General features: G+C 35.0%; 7 protein-coding genes across 11 annotated transcripts; 3 read left to right on the forward strand and 4 right to left on the reverse strand.

The window, feature by feature from the left end:
• Nucleotides 1–23: 23 nt before the first annotated feature.
• On the forward strand, nucleotides 24–3,706 carry LOC100637342 (syntaxin-1A-like). The gene is made up of 11 exons (XM_003387853.3): nucleotides 24–291; nucleotides 372–428; nucleotides 1,096–1,198; nucleotides 1,843–1,917; nucleotides 2,135–2,211; nucleotides 2,307–2,415; nucleotides 2,473–2,552; nucleotides 2,779–2,868; nucleotides 2,919–2,966; nucleotides 3,022–3,132; nucleotides 3,184–3,706. The coding sequence occupies exons 1-11, from the start codon at nucleotides 244–246 to the stop codon at nucleotides 3,370–3,372; spliced, it is 987 nt and encodes a 328-aa protein (XP_003387901.1). The 5' UTR covers nucleotides 24–243; the 3' UTR covers nucleotides 3,373–3,706.
• Nucleotides 3,644–4,344, reverse strand: LOC109583300 (zinc finger HIT domain-containing protein 3-like). Its single transcript, XM_019998581.1, has 2 exons — nucleotides 4,203–4,344; nucleotides 3,644–3,933 (listed from the first exon to the last, which is right to left on the reverse strand). Exons 1-2 carry the CDS (start codon nucleotides 4,330–4,332, stop codon nucleotides 3,755–3,757), a joined length of 309 nt encoding a protein of 102 aa, XP_019854140.1. The 5' UTR covers nucleotides 4,333–4,344; the 3' UTR covers nucleotides 3,644–3,754.
• A 37-nt stretch (nucleotides 4,345–4,381) lies between these two features.
• On the forward strand, nucleotides 4,382–7,014 carry LOC105313375 (syntaxin-1A-like). 3 transcript variants are annotated; one of them, XM_019998578.1, is made up of 11 exons: nucleotides 4,382–4,569; nucleotides 4,972–5,046; nucleotides 5,447–5,534; nucleotides 5,591–5,665; nucleotides 5,744–5,817; nucleotides 5,902–6,010; nucleotides 6,071–6,159; nucleotides 6,308–6,391; nucleotides 6,450–6,503; nucleotides 6,555–6,695; nucleotides 6,751–7,014. In XM_019998578.1, exons 1-11 carry the CDS (start codon nucleotides 4,456–4,458, stop codon nucleotides 6,910–6,912), a joined length of 1,065 nt encoding a protein of 354 aa, XP_019854137.1. In that variant the 5' UTR covers nucleotides 4,382–4,455; the 3' UTR covers nucleotides 6,913–7,014. The 3 variants fall into 3 exon arrangements, with proteins under 3 accessions (XP_019854137.1, XP_019854138.1, XP_019854139.1); XM_019998579.1 differs by having other exon boundaries at nucleotides 4,489–4,569; nucleotides 4,628–5,046; nucleotides 5,295–5,534; XM_019998580.1 differs by having other exon boundaries at nucleotides 4,489–4,569; nucleotides 4,628–5,046.
• A 159-nt stretch (nucleotides 7,015–7,173) lies between these two features.
• Nucleotides 7,174–10,560, reverse strand: LOC100639617 (pescadillo homolog). Its single transcript, XM_019998569.1, has 14 exons — nucleotides 10,452–10,560; nucleotides 10,325–10,404; nucleotides 9,924–10,278; nucleotides 9,795–9,872; nucleotides 9,652–9,741; nucleotides 9,461–9,577; nucleotides 9,168–9,275; nucleotides 9,069–9,120; nucleotides 8,522–8,568; nucleotides 8,340–8,473; nucleotides 8,162–8,287; nucleotides 7,676–8,009; nucleotides 7,368–7,571; nucleotides 7,174–7,245 (listed from the first exon to the last, which is right to left on the reverse strand). Exons 1-14 carry the CDS (start codon nucleotides 10,470–10,472, stop codon nucleotides 7,174–7,176), a joined length of 1,818 nt encoding a protein of 605 aa, XP_019854128.1. The 5' UTR covers nucleotides 10,473–10,560.
• A 54-nt stretch (nucleotides 10,561–10,614) lies between these two features.
• On the reverse strand, nucleotides 10,615–14,821 carry LOC105313376 (syntaxin-1A-like). 3 transcript variants are annotated; one of them, XM_019998585.1, is made up of 13 exons: nucleotides 14,744–14,821; nucleotides 14,616–14,695; nucleotides 12,269–12,290; nucleotides 12,155–12,217; nucleotides 11,920–12,022; nucleotides 11,787–11,861; nucleotides 11,657–11,733; nucleotides 11,449–11,557; nucleotides 11,314–11,393; nucleotides 11,165–11,254; nucleotides 11,073–11,120; nucleotides 10,898–11,011; nucleotides 10,615–10,818 (listed from the first exon to the last, which is right to left on the reverse strand). In XM_019998585.1, the coding sequence occupies exons 1-13, from the start codon at nucleotides 14,762–14,764 to the stop codon at nucleotides 10,786–10,788; spliced, it is 915 nt and encodes a 304-aa protein (XP_019854144.1). In that variant the 5' UTR covers nucleotides 14,765–14,821; the 3' UTR covers nucleotides 10,615–10,785. The 3 variants fall into 3 exon arrangements, with proteins under 3 accessions (XP_019854144.1, XP_019854145.1, XP_019854146.1); XM_019998586.1 differs by lacking the exons at nucleotides 14,616–14,695; nucleotides 14,744–14,821 and adding an exon at nucleotides 12,456–12,547; XM_019998587.1 differs by lacking the exons at nucleotides 14,616–14,695; nucleotides 14,744–14,821 and adding an exon at nucleotides 12,456–12,547 and having other exon boundaries at nucleotides 12,269–12,379.
• An 88-nt stretch (nucleotides 14,822–14,909) lies between these two features.
• LOC105313378 (syntaxin-1A-like) lies at nucleotides 14,910–16,717 on the reverse strand. Its single transcript, XM_011406759.2, has 11 exons — nucleotides 16,584–16,717; nucleotides 16,476–16,532; nucleotides 16,251–16,353; nucleotides 16,116–16,190; nucleotides 15,983–16,059; nucleotides 15,777–15,885; nucleotides 15,642–15,721; nucleotides 15,496–15,585; nucleotides 15,404–15,451; nucleotides 15,250–15,360; nucleotides 14,910–15,161 (listed from the first exon to the last, which is right to left on the reverse strand). The coding sequence occupies exons 1-11, from the start codon at nucleotides 16,626–16,628 to the stop codon at nucleotides 14,991–14,993; spliced, it is 966 nt and encodes a 321-aa protein (XP_011405061.1). The 5' UTR covers nucleotides 16,629–16,717; the 3' UTR covers nucleotides 14,910–14,990.
• A 64-nt stretch (nucleotides 16,718–16,781) lies between these two features.
• LOC105313379 (replication protein A 70 kDa DNA-binding subunit-like) lies at nucleotides 16,782–19,729 on the forward strand. Its single transcript, XM_011406760.2, has 11 exons — nucleotides 16,782–16,883; nucleotides 16,925–16,972; nucleotides 17,026–17,113; nucleotides 17,322–17,427; nucleotides 17,639–17,980; nucleotides 18,216–18,318; nucleotides 18,405–18,473; nucleotides 18,520–18,621; nucleotides 19,321–19,414; nucleotides 19,502–19,569; nucleotides 19,633–19,729. The coding sequence occupies exons 1-11, from the start codon at nucleotides 16,839–16,841 to the stop codon at nucleotides 19,711–19,713; spliced, it is 1,146 nt and encodes a 381-aa protein (XP_011405062.1). The 5' UTR covers nucleotides 16,782–16,838; the 3' UTR covers nucleotides 19,714–19,729.
• Nucleotides 19,730–23,442: the final 3,713 nt, after the last annotated feature.

Here is a 23,442-nt window from a genome sequence, read left to right on the forward strand (position 1 = left end):
ATTGGCTAGAGCTCGATTTTCATACCTCTGCCGACTGCCGCTCTGCGCTAAGCTGCTTGAGTTCTGGTTCCGTCTTTACTGAGTCAGAGAAAGAAACAGGAGAAACACTAGGAAAAGAATAAGAAGGAGCGGTTAACTTAACTCACACTGGACTCCTAGACTAAATAAAATTAGCTTGTCTTGCTATCTTGTCCCGGCAGTGTTTGCGTCAGTCTAAAACCACAGTACAGCTCAGTCAGCAGGATGGCTGTTATGACGGATAGGCTTAATGAACTGGGAGTTCGAGATGTGGTAAGCAAATAAAACATAACAGAATTTCTTATTTTCAATTGTATCTTATCTTTAATTGTACAATGTTGATTTTCTACTAGAGCCCTGACCTGGAAGATGAAGATGGTGACTATTCATTTGAGGGATTCTTCCAAACTGTACGAACAATCACACACATAATGACACTCATAATGAAAATGCACTGTGTGTATATATTAGAGCCAGGATTGTTATCTTTATCAAAGTTTATTTGTCCAATGTCCCCTCTATCATTACACATAACAGCAATAGTACTGTAACTACATTGGACTATAAGCATCAGTATTACCATTCATAAATCCAATACATAAAGTATGATTGACACTAAAAGGACAAATGTATTGAGCGTCATTCATTTATATATTTTATATATGGAGGTATGATGATACAGCATGATTGATATACATGTAGGCACTCATCAATACTTTGTAGTCCATAATATCTTGGCTTGTAGTTCTCATGCACAGGGTATCATTCAATATAATAATAATGCCTTGTACATATACATTGAACAGTGTGTATGTGTCTGTGTGTGTACATATTCAAGTAGCCTGTTATGCTATTCAGCATGTTAGTTTAGCAAGTCAAATGATGACAACCTCTTGTGGTTTTTATGCCAATGAATAAGTTTATATGTACATCTAATAAGCACATATACACACATGTATACATAACCTTATTCCCAATTCTACTTTACTTACTATACATGTATGTATATGTAATTATGTAGCTTTCATCTTACTCTTTTCCTCTTCCTCTCCCTGTTACATGTACATGCACCTGTAGGTCAATCAGATGAGTAGGAATACAGAAAAGATACAACAGAAGCTAGACGAGATAAAGCAAGTCCAAGATGACATCATCACGAAACCTGCCACAGCAAACAAAGGTCAGAATAATGAAATGAATAAATAAATAGATCAAGAAATTATCATTATTGTTATGACAAAAATGGATAACTTTTTAGAAGTCAAATTTTTCCCATAAAAGCTTAAATGCAAAATTTGGAAGTCTTTTTTTCAATGGGTCAGGCACAAATTAAAGATTAGAAGTTCAAATATCCTATAATATAGGTGTGTATTATTATTTTAGTAGTAAAAGTACACTAACACCTACATGATACTGATAGTAAGAATAACAAAGCATGTTCATTACAGCCAAGTGTACTAGTATTCATAGTACTACCACATAGTACATACAAATGTAGTAATAATGTTTTCATAATTTTATTATTATAATTACTCACAGCTTACTCTAGACAGCAGCAACACGCACGGCACCGTTTATCAGTGAAATCTATTAGCCATGGACTATTGTAGTTTGTCGTTACTAATAATAGCTCATAGTATTTTAATTAGTTATGTTACTAATTATAGACCAAAACAAACAAATAGTGAGATGTACATGTACATGTATATGCAATATGGAAGCCTGTGTAATCACTGTAATGTAGTGTAGGAGATTCATGTACATACAGTACATATGTGGTCAAAGTGTTGTAAGTAAAATGGTTCTTTATTATTGTGATTGTAGTTGCTAAAGAAAGACATGCAGAGCTCATGGATGAAGTGAAACAGTTATCACAGACTGTCCATAGAGGATTGAAAAGTAAAAACATTATTAAAAAAAAGTCATTATACACTGACCTGTACATGTACATGTATATATTAATGTAATATTCCTTCTCTCTCTCTCTCTCTCTCTCTCTCTCTCTCTCTCTCTCTCTCTCTCTCTCTCTCTCTCTCTCTCTCTCTCTCTCTCTCTCTCTCTCTCTCTCTCTCTCTCTCTCTCTCTCTCTCTTTCTCTCCTTCTTTCTTACCCTAAGGATTGGATGAAGAAATAAAACATGATGAACTAGGACCAAACAGACACAATGCTGAGTTTAGGATAAAAAAGAGTCAAGTAAATCCAAAAAAGAGACAGAGACAAGAGTAGAGAGTCCAATTCATACTAATACACTAATAGCAGAAGCAGATAATATAATATGATATTTATAGGCAGCAGCTTTAAGTCAAAAGTTAAAGGCCGTCATGTTGGAATATAACCAGCTGGAGGAACAGCATAGAGAAAAGTGTAAGAAAGTAATCAAACGACAGTTACAGACAGGTAAGAGTATAAAATATACTGCAATAACTATTATTATGAATATCTGTTATACAATAGTTGATCCCTCACAAAATCCTTCGGATGACAAGGTTGAGGAGTTACTAGAGTCTCAGGATTTGTCAATCTTCACACAAGACGTAATATTTGAATGTACATCTACATGTACTAACACTAGAAAATATGTCATGGAAATATGTCATTGACTAAAATTAATAATTTGCAATTGTACATGTAGATATAGCTCTCCTAGACAATATAAAATATTTAATGTTTAATTTCCATTTCAAAATACCATGTCCATGTACATGTACATGTACATGTACATGGACATGTGTGTACAAGTAATTAAAATATTCTTTTCAGATATTAACTCAAACGGCTCAGAAGAGACAGGCACTGGACGAGGTTGAAGCAAGAAAAAGAGAAATCCTCCAACTAGAAGAAAACATAAAAGTGAGTGCACAATTATATTGCTTTACCCTCCGTAACCACGCCCTTATTAGGAACTCCATGACATGTTTTATGACATGATGCTCCTCGTTGAGTCACAGGTGAGACTATGGCTCGTTAATGACACTAACCACACCCACTTATGAATATTAATAGGGTGACCTTATAGATAATATCCAGCATAACGTAGAAACAGCAGCCGTGTACGTCATGAAAGGAACAGAGGAGACGACAAAAGCTCGAATATATGCCAGCAAAAATCGCCGGGTAAGACCACACCCTTTGACCACGCCCATTAACATACTCTTTCCCTTATAGTTAAAATGGATTATATGTGGAGTGGTGACTGCTGTGATACTGGGAATTGTGATTGCTATAGTAATTGCAGCTGCTATTGGGGCTTCTGTTGTACAGGGTAGGGGGTCTAGTAAGAGGTCGTTAAGGGAAGTTGATACATCTGAATCAATACTGGCTATTCTCCTACCATCCCACGATACAGTGGAGTAAAGGAATTGAGGATTATATGGTGATAATTGGAGCTTATGTGTTTATGATTATCGTTATTAATATTACACACGAGTGTAATCGTCATTGGGATTTATTTATTATCAACAATTTAATTATTTTAAATTTAAATGTACGTGCAATAGTCATTATCATTATTATTATTTCAATTTTGCTTTCTCTAATTCCTATCATTATTCATTGCCTTTTTATTACTATCATCATAATCATAATCAACATTATTATTATCATTATTAATTCATTATTTACAAAATTAAATGTTATCATTATCAATCATCAATAATGTAAGTGAAATTTTGAGAATTAAGTGTTAAAATGAAAATAAGTCAATTTCAAGTTGCACGATAGTCACAATACTGAACATCTATGCATCATTCTCACTCTCTCCACATATCTTGAGACATTCGTCAGCAAATTCTTTAAATATTGGTACTTCCATTAGCCGGTCTAGAATGGAGGCTGGGTCTGGATGTTTATCTAGTCCAGTGAGAACTTTCCTCAGGTGAGGATTGCAAAGCATGTCACGTAGAGATACGTTGAACTCTGTGGATTAAGATTTAAGAACAGCACATGTTGTCATTAATAAAAATAATGTATAATAATAATAATGAGAGTTTTAAAAGCCATTTTTGTTGCAAGATAGTAGGTGGTATAGAAATTACTCAAAAACTACTGATCTGAATCAAGTGAAATTCTACATAGCATGGGACATAGTACAGGGCATGGATTAGTAAATGAAATAAAAACTTTTAAAGGTTTAGAGCCATTTTTGTGGTTAATCATTAAAATTCTTAATTATTTTTATCAGTCACCTAATGATTGTAATTTTTCTTCAGGAACTTTATCAATGTCATCATCATCAGACTCGGACTGTAGCTCAACCTCCTCTCCCAACTCTCCTTCAGAATCACTTTCACTATAAGTCACTAGAGCATCCGCCATTAGTGTCTAAAATGAATAAAATTAATTTTTAATAGAGCTAGCAGCTAGAGTACCGAGAACCAATGAATTTAATTGTGGAGTGGCTGTTTGATTTGACAAATGTGAGAACACAATTGCGGGTTTATGGAAACAAAGAGTCCACAGTTGCGACTCATTCAGAGCATAGTCTACGCTTTATGCTCAGAGATGGAAGTAATGACTGACAGGCTGGCTGAACTGCGTGCGGATAAAGACACGGTAAGCCTAATAACTAAAGTAAAGATCATTACTGCTTTTAAAATTTTAATTTAAATAGTAATTGCAAGGCTGCAAAACATGTTCTTGCTGTCCTTCAGGGCACTTCTGATTTTTAAATAGTGCTGTATAATAGAATAATGAAGGATTGTTTCAACTCGATCTTCCCTAGTTCAATTTCAAGGCTTGCATGTCCTTTCTGATAATATTATTTTTAATATTCATTAATAATAATTATTATGTTACGAGCCTTTGGCAGGCTCCATAACTGTGGCTGTGTGACATAGGGTATTCTAGACCTAGATGCAAGTACATGTATAGGGTCAAGTTCATTAAGACTAGTGACTTATCAATTAAAAATCTTAATTTACTTTTATCAGATATCTTATTCTACATGTATCATAGAGTATTGATCTTGAAGATGAAGATGGTGATTGCACAGTTGTGAGCCCTGCATTAATTGATGGATTCCTTCAAACGGTATCACTTCACATATAATGTAACCATGCATCATACAATAAGAAGGCTAGCCTGCCATGGAAAGAACTGTAGTATAATTTTCTAACTGCTACCAGCCTACTACACTATACTATATTATATAGCTAAATTCTATAATATTTAAGGCACGGTAGCATGGCCCATAAACAAATTATTATGGCTTAAGATAAGCAGAGACTTTCTATGCTCAGTTCTGTCTGATCTTCTGGCTAAATATTATAACCATATAGATAACACAATGCACATCAGCAAGTGAGTATGGACAATCTCTGGCTCAGACTGGCTGACTACAAATATTTGCATGTTCCCACTTTCTCTCTGCTAGCATTGTGCCCCACAAAAGGACAAGGCAAGAGACTTTGTAAGCTCTTGCAATGTATAGGTCAATCAAATGAATAGAAATTTAGAAAGGCTACAGCAGAACCTTGATGAAATGAGGCAAATTCAAGAAAATGTTCGTGAATCAAGTGGTGAGTATAATATAAAAATTTTTATAAACAATTAGTATTTGTTAATACCTTTGTAGCTTTAAAAAAAAGATATCAAGAGGTGACAAATGAAATCAAACAAATCTCACTAAATATTTATAAAGGATTGAAAAGTATTTTAATGCAGTTTATTTTCCTGTTTTTTTAATTATGTACTCTTTCCTTTGGATACCTCTGCCACCCTCCCTAAGGCTTGAGTAAGGAGATTACCAATGAGTTGAGATCAAACAGACATAATGCTGAGTTTAGGATCAAAAAAGCTCAAGTAAATTTAGAAAAGAGAGTGAAGGAGGAAGAGAGATAAAAGTACTCTGCTGGAGTATATTGGCTGATATGTACTAACATATAGGAAGCAGCATTAAGACAAAAGTTAAAGAGACTCGTGTTAGAATATCAACAGCTGGAAGAGCAAAACAAAGAAAAGTACAGGGGGATGCTTAGAAGACAGCTACAGATAGGTAAAAGTATAAATACATTAGATCTATTATCTATTTCTATTAATTGACTAATTACAATAGTTGGTATTCATTATACATCCATTTCGGATGACAGATTTGAGGAACTGGTCTCACAAATTGAGAGCGGAATAGCCTTGACACAGGAAGATGTGAGTGCATAGAGATAATAATTCATATAAAAAAATTACTTGAAAAAAGCTTTTTCATGTATTTGAGTTTCATAGACAATGTACTACTATACAAAAGAAGTTTGTTGTGGTGCTAGCATTTTCACCCTATAGTTAATTTTCTTCTCAGATATTGAAACAAACTAATCAAGAAAGACAAACACTTAAAGAGGTTGAAGCAAGAAAGATCTCTGAACTAGAGAAAAATGTGAAAGTAAGTATTATCTTACACACAACTATTGGTCAGTCTCAGAAATCATATTTCTTATCAGGAGCTCCATGACATGTTTCATGAGATGACAGTGCTCCTAAATGATGAATCACAGGTGAGACAACCACCCATCAATCACAAACTAACCACCACACCCTCTTATTAGGATGAGAATGATTTTATAGCAGACAATATTGAGCACAATGTAGAAAATACAAAAGATTACGTACCAAAAGCCACAAAAGATTATGTACCAGAAGTCACAGAACCGATAGAGATAGCAAGAAATTATCCCAAAAAAACCAGTGTAAGACCACACCTAGCTATCAACCACTCTCATCCACTTTCCTCCCCATCTATAGTTAAAATGGATGATGTGTGGAATTGCTACAATAGTGATAGCTATATTTCTCCTAATCATAACCCTGCCTGTTGCCCTAGTGATTATCATTATAATAATTATCATTGTGAGTATTGCTGTTGGCATTGGCTCTTGTCGACATCAAGAGACTCAAGACAATTGAATATTGAATTTTGTGTATGAGTGACACAATAATATACTATCTATAGATATAAATAATTTGTAGTAAAATAGAGTTTTTAGAAGTAATTTTCATTGATCAAAATGTTAAGTTACCTAATGACAGACAGAATCAATCGCTTTGACTATCAGCTACTACACTAAGAAGGTAACTCCTATCATTAGTCTCACAAAAAGTGTTAAATTCTACCACTTTCATTTTTTAATAATAAGTATTAATAATTAATCAATAAGTTAATTAAAATTACTTGGTAGAGGATTTTTGTTTTTTCATTTCTTTATTATATTCTTCTCTCTTTTCCTTGAGCTCTCTCACCTAAAAGAAATTAAAAAACAACTTACACAATACACACGTAACAAAAAATAATGAATTATTGATCATCATTATCAGTACAAAAATTCCACCATCAAACATGACTACAAAAACTTGAAACTCACCCTTCTTGATTTCTTGTTCCTCTTCTCCATTATCCTGTCATACAGTTTCCGTCTGGTCCTAGTCATCATCATCACTGCTAGTTTCCTCTCCTCTCTCTCTTGCTTGGCCTCGGCCTCCATTCTCTGAGTCTCCTCATCTTTTTCTTTACTCACTCCATCTCCTTCCACCACAGAGCCTACTGGTAGATTCATGGCAGGTGCAATCTATAATAAACAAAGAAATGGAGGAATAGGTAAATAGTTTGTGAAACAATGTTGAGTGATGTTAAAGAGAGAGAGGGGGGAGAAAGATTCATTCAAAAGCTAACAGGTAATTTTCTTCTTTTAGGTGAAGGAGGTTTTAAAGCTTCAACATCTTCGTCTTCCTCGCCCTCTCCCTCATCCTCCCTCTCCTCCAAGTCTTCCTCCTCCTCTCTCTCTTCTAAATCCTCATCTTCCTCCTCTCCTTCCTCTTCCTCTTCTTGTTCTTCGGTTTTATCTTCTGCCAGCATCATCTTATCTGGTGGTATGTAATCACCTTCACCGTCTCTTGTGAAAGGAGAGAGATGAGGAGGGAGGGAGGTCTGAGGTGAGTACTTGTCCGTTGGCAGGAGTTTACGGAAATTAATACTATCATAGACCCACTGAGGCTGTATATAAACCCTGGGTAAAAGAAAACCAAAAAAAGAGAGAAAGAAATGAAGGATGTAAACACAAAGAATAAGATTAAGAAACAGTATGAGAGACAAGGTATGAAAGTATACAATAGTAACAATATTAACATTTAAAACTACATCAACTATTCTACAGCAGACCTTGATAAGTAGGAATGGTTCATTGACGGTCTATCAACAATCTCATGCGTTATACGCTCGTCTGATTCAGGATAAGTAGAACCACGCCCACAAGATGGGTCCCAGGAAACGCTCCCACCAAAACACCTTTAAAGAAACGATAAACCTTTTTTCTACGTGTAAAATTAATAGTCTCTACTTGATTATAAAAGTGAGCGATTCTTTGGGAACTTCACGAGAGAGGAAGAACTTGAGACCTTCAAATAAAGTTTTAAATTCGTCGAGTTTCTCTCGTTCTTCTCTTGCTTTGTCACGGCGAGCTTGCTCCTCCGGCTAGTAAAATAAATCACTTATAATTTAGCTTTATTTGATTATTATTACGTCTAAATCTGTTGGTATATCTTCCTCAATTAGGTCATCAGTATCAGCTGGGAAAGGAAAAATACATTTTCGATATAAATTATTTTTCACTATTATTATCAATATCGCCAGGGTTTTCTACAAAGCATGCTACGTTAGCTAAAAGCATGCTTCATGAGTTATAATAGCACGTGCAGCTTTTGGACTAATTTTAAAAATTCATTAAAAAATCTAATTTTGATCAGAATCAGCTCAAACTTTCTACACAACTTAAGAACATGTATATGCATCAGAAAATATTATAAAAATGAAGAATTCTCTCCTAGACATTTTTGATGAAATTTGGCCAGTGACCCTGTACTATAGTACAGGGACTTTTGCCTGATTTTGGAGTAACTTTAAAAATCCATAAAAAATTTAATTTTGATCGGAATCAGCTCAAACTTTCTACACAACATAAGAACATGTATATGCATCAGAATAAATTATAAAAATAAAGAATTCTCTCCTAGACATTTTTGATGAAATTTGCTCAAAAACTGGAAATTGAAAACTCTGATTAACAAACCTGTTGGTGTTTCAGGGATCTTAACAAGTGAATGAGAGAGAGACTCTAGAAGCTACACACAACACAGATAATAAAGTGTGCATTAAATAGAACACTCACTTCTCTATATTCCCCTTTATCTCCATCATTTTCATACTCAACTTCATTCGGATTGACTAGGAGTGAGGGCAGCTGGAGAGAAAGCTCAGTAGAAAAATATCCCTCCAACTAAAAATTGAAGAAAACAAGTTACATTTATAAATATAATGATGTTTGGTATTAATTCTGTACATGTAGCATAACAAGATAGATATCAAGAAAATGTAAAAAATTGGAGTAATTTTGGAACCAATTTTTAGAAAAAAAACATGACAATTGCTATATAATGGTGAGCCACACCCACTAATGCTTACCTGAGGTGGATAACGTAAGTTGAGAGAATGAAACAATCTAAAGTTGACAAACGTCAGTAGTGTTGTATAGAACTCGACAAAAGTGTTCATGATACGAAAATCAACTTCCCTTGGAATCTAAGAGAGAAAATATAAAGGAAAAATAAGGGAAGTGTATCCAAAAGAGAAGACAAAAAGAAACTATTTCTTACTCTTTGAGGAAACTGATGTGGTGTAAGCCATGTTATAGTCTGCCCTTGTATTTCAGCTTGATAATAAATACCTTTAATTGATATGAATACCTACACATACAATAATAATAATAATGGATATTAATAATTGATGATTGCCACACCTTCCTAAGAGATTTTGAGGCTATGATGTAATGCATGAATTCTAATAATAGCCTCTTGCATAACTGACTCACAGACGCCTAAAAAACAAACAAACAAATAAACAAATAGATACTACTACAATCTCATACCTTTATCTTAAGAGATGATAATGTACTGTATAATGACACCATAGTCAGTACATCGTCAATATCTCTCAAGGCATCCACAAAAGTTGGATACCTCTCCTTCACCATACGGTCAAGAGTGTACAACGGTCTGTGCTCCTCGAGACTCGCAATTTTAACTTTGTCGTCGTCATTGAAAGCTCTCTTAAGCTTCTTGACAAATATCTTAAAGTCCCTTCCTTTTTGCAGTAGAGGCTCGTGTGCCAACCAAGCAATGTCTTTACGGTAATAGTACGTCTTGTAGACCGAGCTACCCTTGCTGACCTTTCGTCGATGACGAGGCTCTTGAGGATAAATACCCTTGAAGATGCAGAGACGCCTGTGGAATGGGAGTGGTTAATGATCACGTGATCTTATTAACTGACCTGAATTCAGGCATTGATATCTGTAGTTTCCTCATTGCTTGACTGCGTGAGTAGTAGGTGGTTGCAAGCCCACTCTCTCCCTATTAATGTGTAGAAATAAGATAAAATAAAGGTATTAGCCGCTTACTTTCTTTTTTTCTCTACCCATGATTGTACTTGTGAGACCACGTGTGTAGGCGTGGTCCAAGCAATATCCGGAGCATTGTTTCTATCCGGATAGCTACCGCTTTGCTCAACACCCACCCAAATTATTGTAGTGGGTGGGGCTGGTCTTGCATTGTTGAAAAAACTTTGTTAAAAGCAATGGAAGTGATGCAATATATTGTACATTATTGTATGTTGCAGCAAAAATTATATGAAGCTTTGTGATAGTTCTGAGAGTTCTCTGTTAACCGGATTCTGTACAGTAATGTCAGTGTTATTACCCCTCAGAAGACAAACAGCTACAACTGCTATGATGGCTACAGCACTACACAGCAGATAACCCAGCGCAGCTGTGAGGATAAAAAATGAAGTCAAAAAATGGAGAATTTATTAAGATTATCATTTCCATTATATTTGAATATTCCATACCCTTGTGTTCTCGTTTTGCATCATTCTAGCTGAAGTAACTGTTGTTTGTGTACCAGGTTCCACATAGGCTGCTGCGTTATCAACATTATATTCAATATTATCAGCAAGATCTCCCTATATACATAAATGTATAAATATACACAGTATAGTTGATTAATTGTGATTAATGTCCTACTTGAGGCTCATTCAGAAGCATGAAGTCATAGAACATGTCATAAAGTTCCTAAATCAGAAGGTTAGTAAATTATATATTCAATAGACCAATACTTTTAAATTTTGCTCCAGTTTACGTATTTCTGTTCTTCGAGCCTCTACTTCATCAAGAACTTGTTTCTTCAGAGATGGTTGAATTAATATCTAAATAATATAGTTATTACAATAATACAAACAGCAATAAAAATGCATAATAAACTCACACTTTCATGAAATACAGATACTTCATTTGACTCCAACATTTCTTCAATTTTTCCATCAGATAGATTAGCTGTAGGATCAACTGAATAATCATTAATATAAATATTATATTAGTCATATAATAACAGTCATACTACCTATTCGCATTTGTTTTTTTATCACATCTTTGCATTGCTCTTTGTACTGTTCCCCCAGCCGAGTATAGACTGACATGATATTCTTTAGTTTACGGCTCAAGGCAGAATACTACAAGTATGAATAATATTAAAAATTTTTACTGCCTCATATAACAAGCTAGTTGATGTTTAATTAAAAATCAACTACAATACTAGGCAGATAACTTACATGACTTTTCTTTATTCTTAGTTCAGCTGAGTTTCTTATAGGGCCCAGTTCATCACGTTTAATGTCATCCTGAAAGCCTAAATAATTAATTAAAAATTGAACTTATTAACATGCATGCTTAGCTATTTACGCTTTAATCCTTTCTGAACAGTTTGTGACTGCTGGTTAATCTCTGCCAGAAGCTTTGCATACCTCTCTTTCAAAGCTATTGTGCAGCAGAATAAAGAGTATAGTTGCATAAAAACCAAGACAAACAGGTGTACCTCCATTTTGACTTAATGGACTTGTGGAAATTTCATATTGAAGACTACGAACTTCATTCAACTTCAGCTCAATCTCATCCACTTTTCTATTCAATTCAGAAGCCTAGAGACAGTATATAAATCAAAATTTGTTTTGCAATTATTACAACACTAGGAGATATTAATCTACTACATTTACTTAAGCAGTATCATACAATAAAGCAATAATAACAGAATGCTAGGCATAATGTCTGACCTCAAGAAGCACCACATCTTCCTCATACTCATTCTCTTTCTCATCCTCTTCTATTTCCATATTCTAAAGGATAAGAGTTTTAACTGATACAGCTACCTTATAGTCAACTCTTACTCTTCTCCTAAGCTCTTCGAGCCTATCAACAAAAATGTCAGCCATTAAAGATATAGAAAGGGGCAAGAGAAAGAGAGAACTCTGCAAATTGAAGGTGAGGCTGGAAGCAAGCTAATTAATTAAAAGTTATTATATCAACAGTCATGTGACCAAGCAAAGGCGTGGTCTATGTTTCATGGTTAATGACCTGAATTGCGGCATTGATATCTGTAGATTCCTCATTGCTTGACTGCGCGAGTAGCAGGTGGTTGCAAGCCCACTCTCTCCCTATTAATGTGTAGAAATAAGACAAAATATAAGGCATTAGTGGCTTACTTTCTTTCTTTCTCTACCCATGATTGACCACGTGTGTAGGCGTGGTCTATTCAGTATCCTGATCATCGTTTTTATCCGGATAGTTACCTCTCTGCTCATCACCCACGCAAATTATTTAGTGGGTGGGGCTGGTCTTGCATTGCTAAAAATTTTTTTTGTTGAAAGCAATGAAGCTGATGCAATATATATGCATACATATTGTACAATACAACTTTATGTTGCAGCAAAATTATATGAAGCTTTGTGATAGTTTTGAAAGCTCTCTTTTAACCGGATTCTGTACAGTAATGTCAGTGTTATTACCCCTCAGAAGATAAACAGCTACAACTGCTATGATGGCTACAGCTATAACCAGAACAATGATGATAGTGGTCACTACACAGCAGATAATCCAACACAACTGTGAGGATAAAAAAGAAAATTAAAGATAAAATGGAGAATTTATTAAGATTATCATTTCTATAATAACTATTTGAATATTTCCTACCCTTGTGTTCTTTTTCTTCAATCTAGATGCAGCAACTATTGCTTTTGTACCAGATTCAACATAGGCTGCTGTTTTCTCAACATTATATTCAATATTATCAACAAGATCTCCCTATATACATAAATGTATAAATATGCTGAGTACAATTGATCAATTGTGATTAATATCCTACTTGATACTCAATGAGAAGCATAAAGTCATGGAACATGTCATAAAGTCCCTAAATCAGAAGGTTATTAAATTATAAATTCAAGAGACTGATACTTTTAAATTTTGCTCCAGTTCATGTATTTCTGTTCTTCGAGCCTCAACTTCATCAAGAACTTGTTTCTTCTGAGATTTATCAATTAATATCTAAATAATATAATTATTACAATAATACAAACAGCAATAAAAATGCATAATAAACTCACATCGTCAGTATATATAGACACTTCATTTGACTCCAACATTTCTTTAATTTTTTCATCAGATGCATCAGCTTTATTAGCTACATAATCATTAATATAAATATTATATTAGTCATACAATAATAGTCATACTACCTTGTCGCATTTGTTTTTTTATCAGATCCTTGCACTTTTCTTTGTGCTGTTCCTCCTGCTGACTATAGACTGACATGATATTATTTAGTTTACAGTTTAAGGCAGAATACTACAAGTATAAATAATATTGCAACTTATTATTGCCTCATATAACAAGCTAGTTCATTTTTAAAAAATCAAACTACAACACTAGGCAGATAACTTACATGACTTTTTTTAATTCTTAGTTCAGCTGAATTTCTTTCAGGGCCCAGTTCATCACGTCTAATGTCATCCTGAAAGCCTAGTAAATTAATAAAAAATTGAACTTATAGCATGCATGCTTAGCTATTTACGCTTTAATCCTTTCTGAACAGTCTGTGACAGCTGCTTGATCTCTGCCAGAAGCTTTGCAAGCCTCTCTTTCAAATCTATTGTGCAGCAGAATAAAGAGTATAGTTGCATAAAACAAGAATGACAGGTGTACCTCCATTGTGACCTGGTGGGTTTGTGAACATTTCATTTTGAAGTTCACGAACTTCATTCAACTTCAGCCCAATCTCATCCACTTTTCGATTCAATTCAGAAGCCTAAAGACAGTATATAAATCAAAATGTGTTTTGCAATTATTACAACAGGAGATATTAATCTATTACGTTTACTGAAGCAATATTATACAATAAACCAATAATAACATAATGCGAGGTTACATAATGTCTGACCTCAAGAAGTACCACATCTTCCTCATACTCATTCTCATCCTCTTCTATTTCCTTATTCTAAAAGATAAAAGTTTTACAGATGCAACTACCTTATAGTCAACTCTTACTCTTCTCCTAAACTCTTCGAGCCTATCAACAAAAATGTCAGCCATCAAGGGACGAGAGAAAGAGGGAGAGAGAGAACACAAACCCTCCATATTGAAGGTGAGGCTGGAAGCAAGCTAATTAATTAAAAGTTATTATATCAACAGTCATATGTGACCTAGCAAAGGCGTGGTCTATATTTAATAGTTAATGACCTGAATTGCGGCATTGATATCTGTAGTTTCCTCATTGCTTGACTGTGTGAGTAGCAGGTAGTTGCAAGCCCACTCTCTCCCTATTAATGTGTAGAAATAAGACAAAATAAAAGGGATTAGTGGCTTACTTTCTTCTTTTCTCTACCCATGATTGTCACTTGTGAGACCACGTGTGTAGGCGTGGTCCTAGCAGTATCCGCAGTATCGTCTTTATTAATGAAAGGTCAACAGTGTCATACCTCCTCTGAGCTACCTCTCTGCTCAACACAATTATTGTAGTGGGTGGGGCTGGTCTTGCATTGTTGAAAAAAAACTTTGTTAAAAGCAATGGAAGTGATGCAATATATTGTACATTATTGTATGTTGCAGCAAAAATTATATGTAGCTTTGTGATAGTTCTGAGAGTTCTCTGTTAACCGGATTCTGCACAGTAATGTCAGTGTTATTACCCCTCAGAAGATAAACAGCTACAACTGCTATGATGGCTACAGCTATAACCAGAACAATGATGATAGTGGTCACTACACAGCAGATAATCCAACGCAACTGCAAGGATAAAAAAAAGGAAATTAAAGAAAAATGGAGAATTTATTAAGATTATCATTTCTATAATAACTATTTGAATATTTCCTACCCTTGTGTTCTTTTTCTTCATTCTAGCTGCACCAACTACTGCTTTTGCACCAGATTCAACATAGGCTCCTGCTTTTTCAACATTATATTCAATATTATCTACAAGGTCTCCCTATGATATGCACAGTATAGTTGATCAATTGGTAATGCCCTACTTGAGAATCAATGAGAAGCATAATGTCATAGAACATTTCGTAAAGTTCCTAAATCAAACGATTAGTAAATTTTAAATTCAATAGACTAATACTTTTAAATTTTGCTCCAGTTCACGTATTTCTGTTCTTCGAGCCTCTACTTCATCAAGAACTTGTTTCTTCTGAGATGTTTGAATCAATACCTAAATATAATAATTAGAATAACACAAACAGGAATAAAATTGCATAATGAACTCACATCTTGAGTGAATACGGACACTTCATTTGACTCCAACATTTCTTCAATTTTTTCATCAGATACATCAGCTTTAGAATCAACTGCATAATCATTAATATAAGTTTTATGTTAGTCATACAATAATAGTCATACTACCTATTCGCATTTGTCTTTTTATCAGATCCTTGCACTTTTCTTTGTGCTGTTCCTCCAGCTGAGCATAGGTTGACATGATATTCTTTAGTTTACGGCTCAAGGCAGAACACTACAAGTATATACAAATAATATTGCAATTTTTTATTGCGTTATAACGAGTTAGTTGATTTTTAAAATCAAATTACAATACTAGGCAGATAACTTACATGACTTTTCTTTATTCTTAGGTCAGCTGAATTTCTTTCAGGGCCCAGTTCATCACGTTTAATGTCATCCTGAAAGCCTAAAAAATTAATAAGAGAAAATTGAACTAATTAGCATGCATGTTTAGCTATTTACGCTTTAATCCTTTCTGAACAGTTTGTGACAGCTTCTTGATCTCTGCCAGAAGCTTTGCATGCCTCTCTTTCAAATCTGTGCAGGAGAATAAAGCCATAATAATAGTTTCATAAAAAAGAAGACAAACAGGTGTACCTCCATTTTGACTTGATAGGTTTGTGACAATTTTACCTTGAAGGTCGCGAACTTCATTTAACATCAACTCAATCTCATCTACTTTCCGATTCAATTCAGAAGCCTAAGAAATGCAGTAAATTAAAATGTGTTTTGCAATTATTACATTACATGTACTACATTTACTTAAGCAATATCATACAATAAAGCAATAATAACAGAATGTGAGGTTACATAATGTCTGACCTCAAGAAGCACCACATCCTCCTCATACTCTTTCTCATCCTCTTCTATTTCCTTATTCTAAAGGATAAGAGTTTCAACAGATACAGCTACCTTACAGTCAACTCTTACTTTTCTCCTAAACTCTTCGAGCCTATCAACGAAAATGTCAGCCATCAAGGATATAAAAAAGTGGCGAGGGAAAGAGGGAGCGAGATAACACAACCACCTCTGCAAACTCTGCAAATTGAGGGTGAGGCTGGAAGCAAGCTAACTAATTAAAAGTTATTATGTCAATAGTCACGTGACTGCATCACGTGACCTACCAAAGGCGTGGTCTATGTTTCGCAGTTTTTGGCGGTACTTTGTGAAGAGAGGCGAGTGAAAATGGCCCAATTTGATGTCTCTCTCTTATCCGGCGGTGCTATTAAAGTAGCCACACTAATATTTAAGCTTATTTTTCTTTCTTGTAGGCTTCAATGGAAGGACAGGCTCCTCCAAGCCCTCGATTACAGATTCTGGTGAGTTCCCTAAAAGTCACGTGATCCTCACGTGACAGGTTCTATTTAAATAGGGTATTAAAGGTTTTACAAATGATTCTCGTGGAGGCGGAGCCCAAAAGTATCGAATACAAGTATCAGATGGTATTCATTGTGGAGCAGGTATGTACATTACATGTACACGTATATGTGTTATTAGCACCACACCCACTTAAAATACTAATTTAAATGATAATAAATTCTAATTTTTTATTTTAATGTCTACATGTACATGTATTTTAAATATTTACATGTAATTTTGACGTAAATACATTAAAAAAATACTAATGCTTTTAATTAAAGTGATTTATGTATATATTTTAATATTCAGGAATGTTGGCTACTCAGTTAAATGAGAAGATCACTTCAAACGAGATCAGCAAATATTGCATTGTTCGTGTTGACAAGATGCTGATAAATTCCATTGGTGCCAAAAAGTAAGTGAAATAACAATCTCCTCATTACTCGTGCCTAATTTTAGTAAATCGTCATACTTATATTTAGCAACATGTGCTATATTTAACTGAATTAGTATAATAGAAAGAAGATAAAAGTGTAAAATTTAGAGTAAAAAGAGAGAGAAAGAATTCAATTGTTCTTTTTGTATTAAAATACATACAAAGTCACTTCTGCTCCTTTTCTCCATAGAGTAATGATATTCATTAAACTCACTGTGCTGTACAGTGCTCAAGATGTTGGTGGGATGTTAGGAACTCCTCGTCAGCTTAACTCCGACAGTGCTGACTCTAATTCCACTACTCCAACTGTCAAAGACGAGCCTTTAGCCCGCCCTCCTCTTGCTCAACGCTCACAAGTGGGTGTGGCACCAGCACCAGTTGCGCCTCAGCCGATTCAGACTCCGCCTAGATTTTATGGTAACTCGGCTCAAAGGACAGGAGGAATGGGAGGGGCCAGTAATTTAATGCAGTCACCTGGGGGTGGTACTAAGAATGTTGTGCCTATAACTGCATTGAATCCATACCAGAATAAGTAAGCTACTCAAGTAATTTTTGATTTATTTTTAATTTTTACATTTGATTTTCAATTTTGACCTAATTATTTATTTTTAATTTTATGCACAGTTTTAATTCTTATAATTTTAATTTATTTTTAATTTTATGATTTAGTTTTAATTTTAATATTAAATTTTTATCTAATTTTAAGGACACTATTTACTCTCCTCCTTTTTACCTTAAATCTTTTTCTCTCTCTCTTCTCTTCTCAGGTGGACGATAAAGGCGCGGGTCACTTCAAAACCTCCTCTAAGACATTATAATAATTCTCGTGGAGAAGGTCGTATTTTGACGCTAGAGTTTGTTGACCATTCTGTAAGGAAAAACATACTTTATTTAATAATTAATAATAATAATAATAATAATAATCATTCTATCTTTCTTCCTTCTCTCTCTGTTAGGGTGAGATCAGGGCTACAGCATTCAATGAAGACGCTGATCGTTTCTTTCCAAATGTTGAAGTGAACAAGGTCAATAATCAGACCACACCTACCATTAATTAATGAATATTAATAGGTTTATTACGTGTCGAGAGGTCGTATCAAACCAGCCAATAAAATATATTATGCTAACAATGATTATGAATTGACGCTTGGAGCTGAGACAACCATTGAAGAGGTAGAGGGAAAAGAGTACATGTTCATGTATATATGAGACTTACATGTACATGTATATATGTACATGTATGTATGTACATGTGTATACTATGTCCCAACTGAGAATGGACCGAAAGTGGAAGCAGCTGCATTGGAATTTGAAAAATGTAGCTACATCACTATGATGCATTATAATGATATTCATAGAGATATTCATATATATATATATATATATATATATATATATATATATATATATATATATATACATGTACATGTATATACATACATGTATGTACATGTATATATGTTCACATGAGACATACATGTGTACATGTATTATTGTTGTTATGATTATATATGTAGGGTTTTCCACTGGATTTTGGCATAGTGCTCATGCAGCTTCTTGCCTGTGAATTGGCATTGCTCAAAAATTGAGACAAACTTCCTGTACTGTAGTACAGAGTATTTTTCTTTCTAATTTTTTTGATACATATACATGTTCTTATGCTGTGTATCAAGTTTGAGCTGATTCCGATCAAGATTGGATTTTTATGAATTTTTAAAGTTGCTCCAAATGCCATGTACTGTATTGTAGTGCTTGTCAGCTCATGAAGCTCTGCTGTTTAGCTCACTTAGCATGTTTCGTGGGAAAACCCTGTGTACATGTACATGTTTACATGAAATGTACATGGATATAAAGTATTTTTTTTAATTTTAGTGTTTTGATGATGTTAGTGACATGCCTTCAACTGCCTCTTTTAATTTCACGTCAATTGGAGACTTGGAATCCAAACCTAAGGACAGCATTATTGGTGAGTAGGAGAGAGAGAGAGGAAGAGGGATTGTATGACTTATGTTTTCCCTCCACTCTCTCTCCCTCTCTCTTTCTCTCTCTTCAGATGTCATTGGTGTGTGTGTTTCTGCTGCTGAGTTGGGTTCAGTGACTGTCCGTTCCAGTAATAAAAAGGTTGTTAATATTACATTATAAAGAGTGAGAGATAGAGATTATTATTCTTTTTTTCTTGTTTAGGTATCAAAGAGAGACATTACTTTAGTTGATAGAAGTGGACGAAGCATCATATGCACAATTTGGGGAACATCAGTAAGATGATGATGATGATGATCATGATGATCATGATCATGATCATAATAATAGTAATAGTAATAGTAATACCTTAGAGTAACTTTTAATTACAAGTACAAAATATAACTCTCAGTAGGTTATGTGGGCACTAATAATTACGATTGGTAAATCTATAAAGCATATCTAATTGCAAAATCAGCAATTAATTATAATGATGATGATAATAGTAATAGGTAAATGTAGAACTATCATTTAAATGGGCCAGCTTCAATGCAATAGCATTAGTAACCACTACAGCACAGACTTTTTGTCTTCAATAAAGGCAACTTTCATAGTTACATGTTCTTCCTTTCCATTACAAAGCTAATTGAATTGGCAACAGCAACAGTGTAATCAATTGCATGCCATACAGAATTAGAGTGTGGCACAGTTTCCTGTAAGTGTACTATTCATAACACAAACAAAAAATATAACGGAAATATGGAGAAGTCTTTGCTATTTTGTAGTGCTATTCTGCTGATATGTTCTATTCCATCAGCTCTGCAATCATGTTCTCATGAGGTATCTTGCGATGAAATAAAAAAGTATTGGCCAAACAGTCCTTCAAAGAACTATACCGTTGCACATAAAGTAGGAAAAAACTGTTTACTGTAATATGGAGGAAGAGCTGTGTGGTTCAGGAGGAGGATGGACAAGACTAGGACATCTGAATATGACTGATGGTACACAGAACTGTCCTTCTGGGTTTAGACTGTACCATACTCGAAAAAACCCCGCTATACGGTACTCACCGAGAAACCATGGTTCATATAATATGTGCTATATTTACTGTGAGATCTATGGGATCTACCAAGGACGGATGCGCGTTTTGCCCATTTGCTAGTATATCAAACACTATCCCTCTCTTTTATTTCTTGACAGAAACAATAAAGGCCTTCTTGGAACTTCTCTTTAGCATTTATCTCCGCAGGAGCTTTATTTTTGTAAATACAGTTGCGAATAGCTGGGTCTAGCCTACTACTGCCATGTGCTGGATACTGCGCATGGGCAGATTGCTCTTGCCATTTGCATCTCATTATTGATAAACTTACCCAATGAATCTTATTACCAATACCCTCGCCTCTTGCTAATACATACCCCAATGAATCTCATTATCTTGCAGTGAATATTGCTAACTGGCTGTGGGTTAGGTGTACACTGAATGGCTTGTGTACCACCTTGCGGTCCCTTTGATCTTACAGTAACTATGGTACATGACAATCCATATTCTATGCATCTGATCCATTGTGGGATGGTAAACGATGTGGTAGTCTTGAAGGTAATTGCTGTAATGCTACTGGTCTTCCATGTTTCAACAAGGTACTTGGTACTACCACTACTGACTACCTCAAGATGATGAAGATACTCCTGTCAGCTTTTATGAGTTGTACAGTATGTCAAATAAGCATGCATTGTTAAACAAAAATAAGTGTATAATAGGACTTATTTTATTATAATAATTTGTTACTGTTCTTTGTGATTTAATCATAACATCAGATATTTATGAAAGTATGACAAAATCTTAGTCACTTTAAGCCCAACATACACTAGGCAACATATTGCTAGCAACTAATGTGCTTACTTTGATTTTGTATCTAAGAATAGAAATCTGTTCTTTTTATGGAAGAATTTGATACAAGATCAAAGTAATCCCAAATGTTGCTAGCAACATGTTACCTAGTGTATGTTGCATAATTATTCTTGCATCAACTCAATTCACATTATGTTTAGAGGATATGAATAAATAATAAGTGGGGTGACTTGATTCAGGTAACTTGGGCGTGGTCCATCCTTATTATTTACGTTTTGAGAATGGAAGTAAAGCGAAAGTATGAGGTAGTGCCATCAGATCCTGCACAAAGTCAGGAGAACCAGTACGAAATGGTTCCTGTTGATACTAATGCAAGGAGGGACAGTGTTAAATCGACAGAAGAAGTATCAAAGCAGTCAGTATGGAATACACCATTGGTTGTCATCACTGTATTGCTGTGTCTCATGGTATTCTTACTGGTGGTAATACTTTGCTTATCACTGGTGCAATTGTCTGCTTCATGTACCAGCACTAGTACAGCTACTGTCTGTAGCTATTCTGAATGGTGTGATGATAAAGTTAACAGCCATGTAACAGGGAGCCTCCCTGACTTCGATGAATGGGCTAATGATGTTGTATCTAAAGTTAACCAGACCCTTCCTGATTTCAATCAATGGGCTAAAGGTGTCATCTCTGAAGTTAACAGTAATGTAACACAGAGCCTTCCTAATTTCGATCAATGGGCTAATGGTGTTGTATCTAAAGTTAACCAGACCCTTCCTGATTTCAATCAATGGGCTAATGGTGTCATCTCTGAAGTTAACAGTAATGTAACACAGAGCCTTCCTAATTTCGATCAATGGGCTAATGGTGTTGTATCTAAAGTTAACCAGACCCTTCCTGATTTCAATCAATGGGCTAAAGGTGTCATCTCTGAAGTTAACAGTAATGTAACACAGAGCCTTCCTAATTTCGATCAATGGGCTAATGGTGTTGTATCTAAAGTTAACCAGACCCTTCCTAATTTCAATCAATGGGCTAATGGTGTTGTATCTAAAGTTAACCAGACCCTTCCTGATTTCAATCAATGGGCTAATGGTGTGGCACAGAATACGGCTCAGTTACTGCAAAACTCTCCAAACTTCACTGAACTTGAAGGACAAATCTTACAAACTACAACAGATTCTGCACAAAAGCTAATAAACATTGTCAATACTCTCTCTAATCTAGAAGACACCAGTACCTCTACTGCTGGAGTGGTTGATGATATACTACTAATAGCACAAGAAATATTAGCACTTCACAATGACTCAACTGCTTTACCTACCTCTTGTAAAGAGATTAAAGAGAGACAACCACTCAGTCCATCAGGTGTGTATCTACTGGCAAATACCATTGCTACTTACACTGCTTACTGTAATATGGAGGAGCTGTGTGGTTCAGGAGGAGGATGGACAAGACTAGCATATTTGGATATGTCTGATGCTACACAAAATTGTCCCCCTGGGTTTAGACTGTACCAGTCAGGAGGAGTTAGAGCTTGTGGTAGAGCAACATCAAATGATGCCAGTTGTGTATCAGTTCAGTTTCCATCTAATAGTATCAGTTACTCTCAAGTGTGTGGTAGAGTAGTGGGATATCAATATGCTTCAACTGATGCAGTTGAACATGGCCTATGGAATAATCCACAGAAACATGTTGGAGGGACTGATCCTAAACACAATGACATTAATTCTTATTATGTTGATGGTGTTAGTATTACTCGTGGGTCTCCTCGTCAACATGTCTGGACACTAATGGCTGGACTGAGTGAAACCTCAACTTTACATTTTAACGGTATTTTCAATTGTCCTTGTTCTCCAGGTAGTCCTCAAAACTTAACTCTTCAGTCTTTCATTGGTAATGACTACTTCTGTGAATCTGGTAATCCTGCTACTGATAATTCGTGGCTTTACGACGTTTATACATCTGATCCATTGTGGGATGGTAAAGGATGTGGTAGTCTTGAAGATGTTTGTTGTGCAGCTCCTGGTATTCCATGGTTCAATAAGGTACTTGGTACTACCACTACTGACTACCTTGAGCTGAGGGTGTGTGCTGATCAAGAGACAGCTGATGAAGATGTTCCTGTTGGCTTTTATGAGATTTACGTTAAGTAACTGATTTACTTTGAGTGATTCTTATCA

This window comes from Amphimedon queenslandica, unplaced genomic scaffold (assembly GCF_000090795.2).
Source record: "Amphimedon queenslandica unplaced genomic scaffold, v1.1 AMPQUscaffold_13313, whole genome shotgun sequence".
Taxonomy (NCBI): Eukaryota; Metazoa; Porifera; class Demospongiae; order Haplosclerida; family Niphatidae; genus Amphimedon; species Amphimedon queenslandica.

What these genes read in the sequence shown, in the direction of transcription:
- LOC100639617 (XM_019998569.1), bottom strand. Translation starts at nt 10,472, where the DNA reads ATGGGTAGAGAAAAAAAGAAA. An exon ending in ATATCAATGCCTGAATTCAG is followed by an intron (nt 10,279 to 10,324) that starts GTCAGTTAATAA and finishes CCCATTCCACAG; the next exon opens with GCGTCTCTGCATCTTCAAGG. An exon ending in TATCATCTCTTAAGATAAAG is followed by an intron (nt 9,873 to 9,923) that starts GTATGAGATTGT and finishes TTTGTTTTTTAG; the next exon opens with GCGTCTGTGAGTCAGTTATG.
- LOC100637342 (XM_003387853.3), top strand. Translation starts at nt 244, where the DNA reads ATGGCTGTTATGACGGATAGGCTTAATGAACTGGGAGTTCGAGATGTG. An exon ending in AACTGGGAGTTCGAGATGTG is followed by an intron (nt 292 to 371) that starts GTAAGCAAATAA and finishes ATTTTCTACTAG; the next exon opens with AGCCCTGACCTGGAAGATGA. An exon ending in TGTCAATCTTCACACAAGAC is followed by an intron (nt 2,553 to 2,778) that starts GTAATATTTGAA and finishes TATTCTTTTCAG; the next exon opens with ATATTAACTCAAACGGCTCA.
- LOC105313375 (XM_019998578.1), top strand. Translation starts at nt 4,456, where the DNA reads ATGGAAACAAAGAGTCCACAGTTGCGACTCATTCAGAGCATAGTCTAC. An exon ending in TAGCCTTGACACAGGAAGAT is followed by an intron (nt 6,160 to 6,307) that starts GTGAGTGCATAG and finishes TTTTCTTCTCAG; the next exon opens with ATATTGAAACAAACTAATCA. An exon ending in ATTATCCCAAAAAAACCAGT is followed by an intron (nt 6,696 to 6,750) that starts GTAAGACCACAC and finishes CCCCATCTATAG; the next exon opens with TTAAAATGGATGATGTGTGG.
- LOC105313376 (XM_019998585.1), bottom strand. Translation starts at nt 14,764, where the DNA reads ATGGGTAGAGAAAAGAAGAAA. An exon ending in AAGATGTGGTGCTTCTTGAG is followed by an intron (nt 12,023 to 12,154) that starts GTCAGACATTAT and finishes TACTGTCTCTAG; the next exon opens with GCTTCTGAATTGAATAGAAA. An exon ending in TAAGAATAAAGAAAAGTCAT is followed by an intron (nt 11,558 to 11,656) that starts GTAAGTTATCTG and finishes TCATACTTGTAG; the next exon opens with TATTCTGCCTTGAGCCGTAA.
- LOC105313379 (XM_011406760.2), top strand. Translation starts at nt 16,839, where the DNA reads ATGGCCCAATTTGATGTCTCTCTCTTATCCGGCGGTGCTATTAAA. An exon ending in TATCCGGCGGTGCTATTAAA is followed by an intron (nt 16,884 to 16,924) that starts GTAGCCACACTA and finishes TCTTTCTTGTAG; the next exon opens with GCTTCAATGGAAGGACAGGC. An exon ending in ACCTAAGGACAGCATTATTG is followed by an intron (nt 19,415 to 19,501) that starts GTGAGTAGGAGA and finishes CTCTCTCTTCAG; the next exon opens with ATGTCATTGGTGTGTGTGTT.
- LOC105313378 (XM_011406759.2), bottom strand. Translation starts at nt 16,628, where the DNA reads ATGGCTGACATTTTCGTTGATAGGCTCGAAGAGTTTAGGAGAAAA. An exon ending in AGGATGTGGTGCTTCTTGAG is followed by an intron (nt 16,354 to 16,475) that starts GTCAGACATTAT and finishes TGCATTTCTTAG; the next exon opens with GCTTCTGAATTGAATCGGAA. An exon ending in TGCTTCTCATTGATTCTCAA is followed by an intron (nt 15,361 to 15,403) that starts GTAGGGCATTAC and finishes TGCATATCATAG; the next exon opens with GGAGACCTTGTAGATAATAT.
- LOC109583300 (XM_019998581.1), bottom strand. Translation starts at nt 4,332, where the DNA reads ATGGCGGATGCTCTAGTGACTTATAGTGAAAGTGATTCTGAAGGAGAG. An exon ending in AGAAAAATTACAATCATTAG is followed by an intron (nt 3,934 to 4,202) that starts GTGACTGATAAA and finishes CTTAATCCACAG; the next exon opens with AGTTCAACGTATCTCTACGT.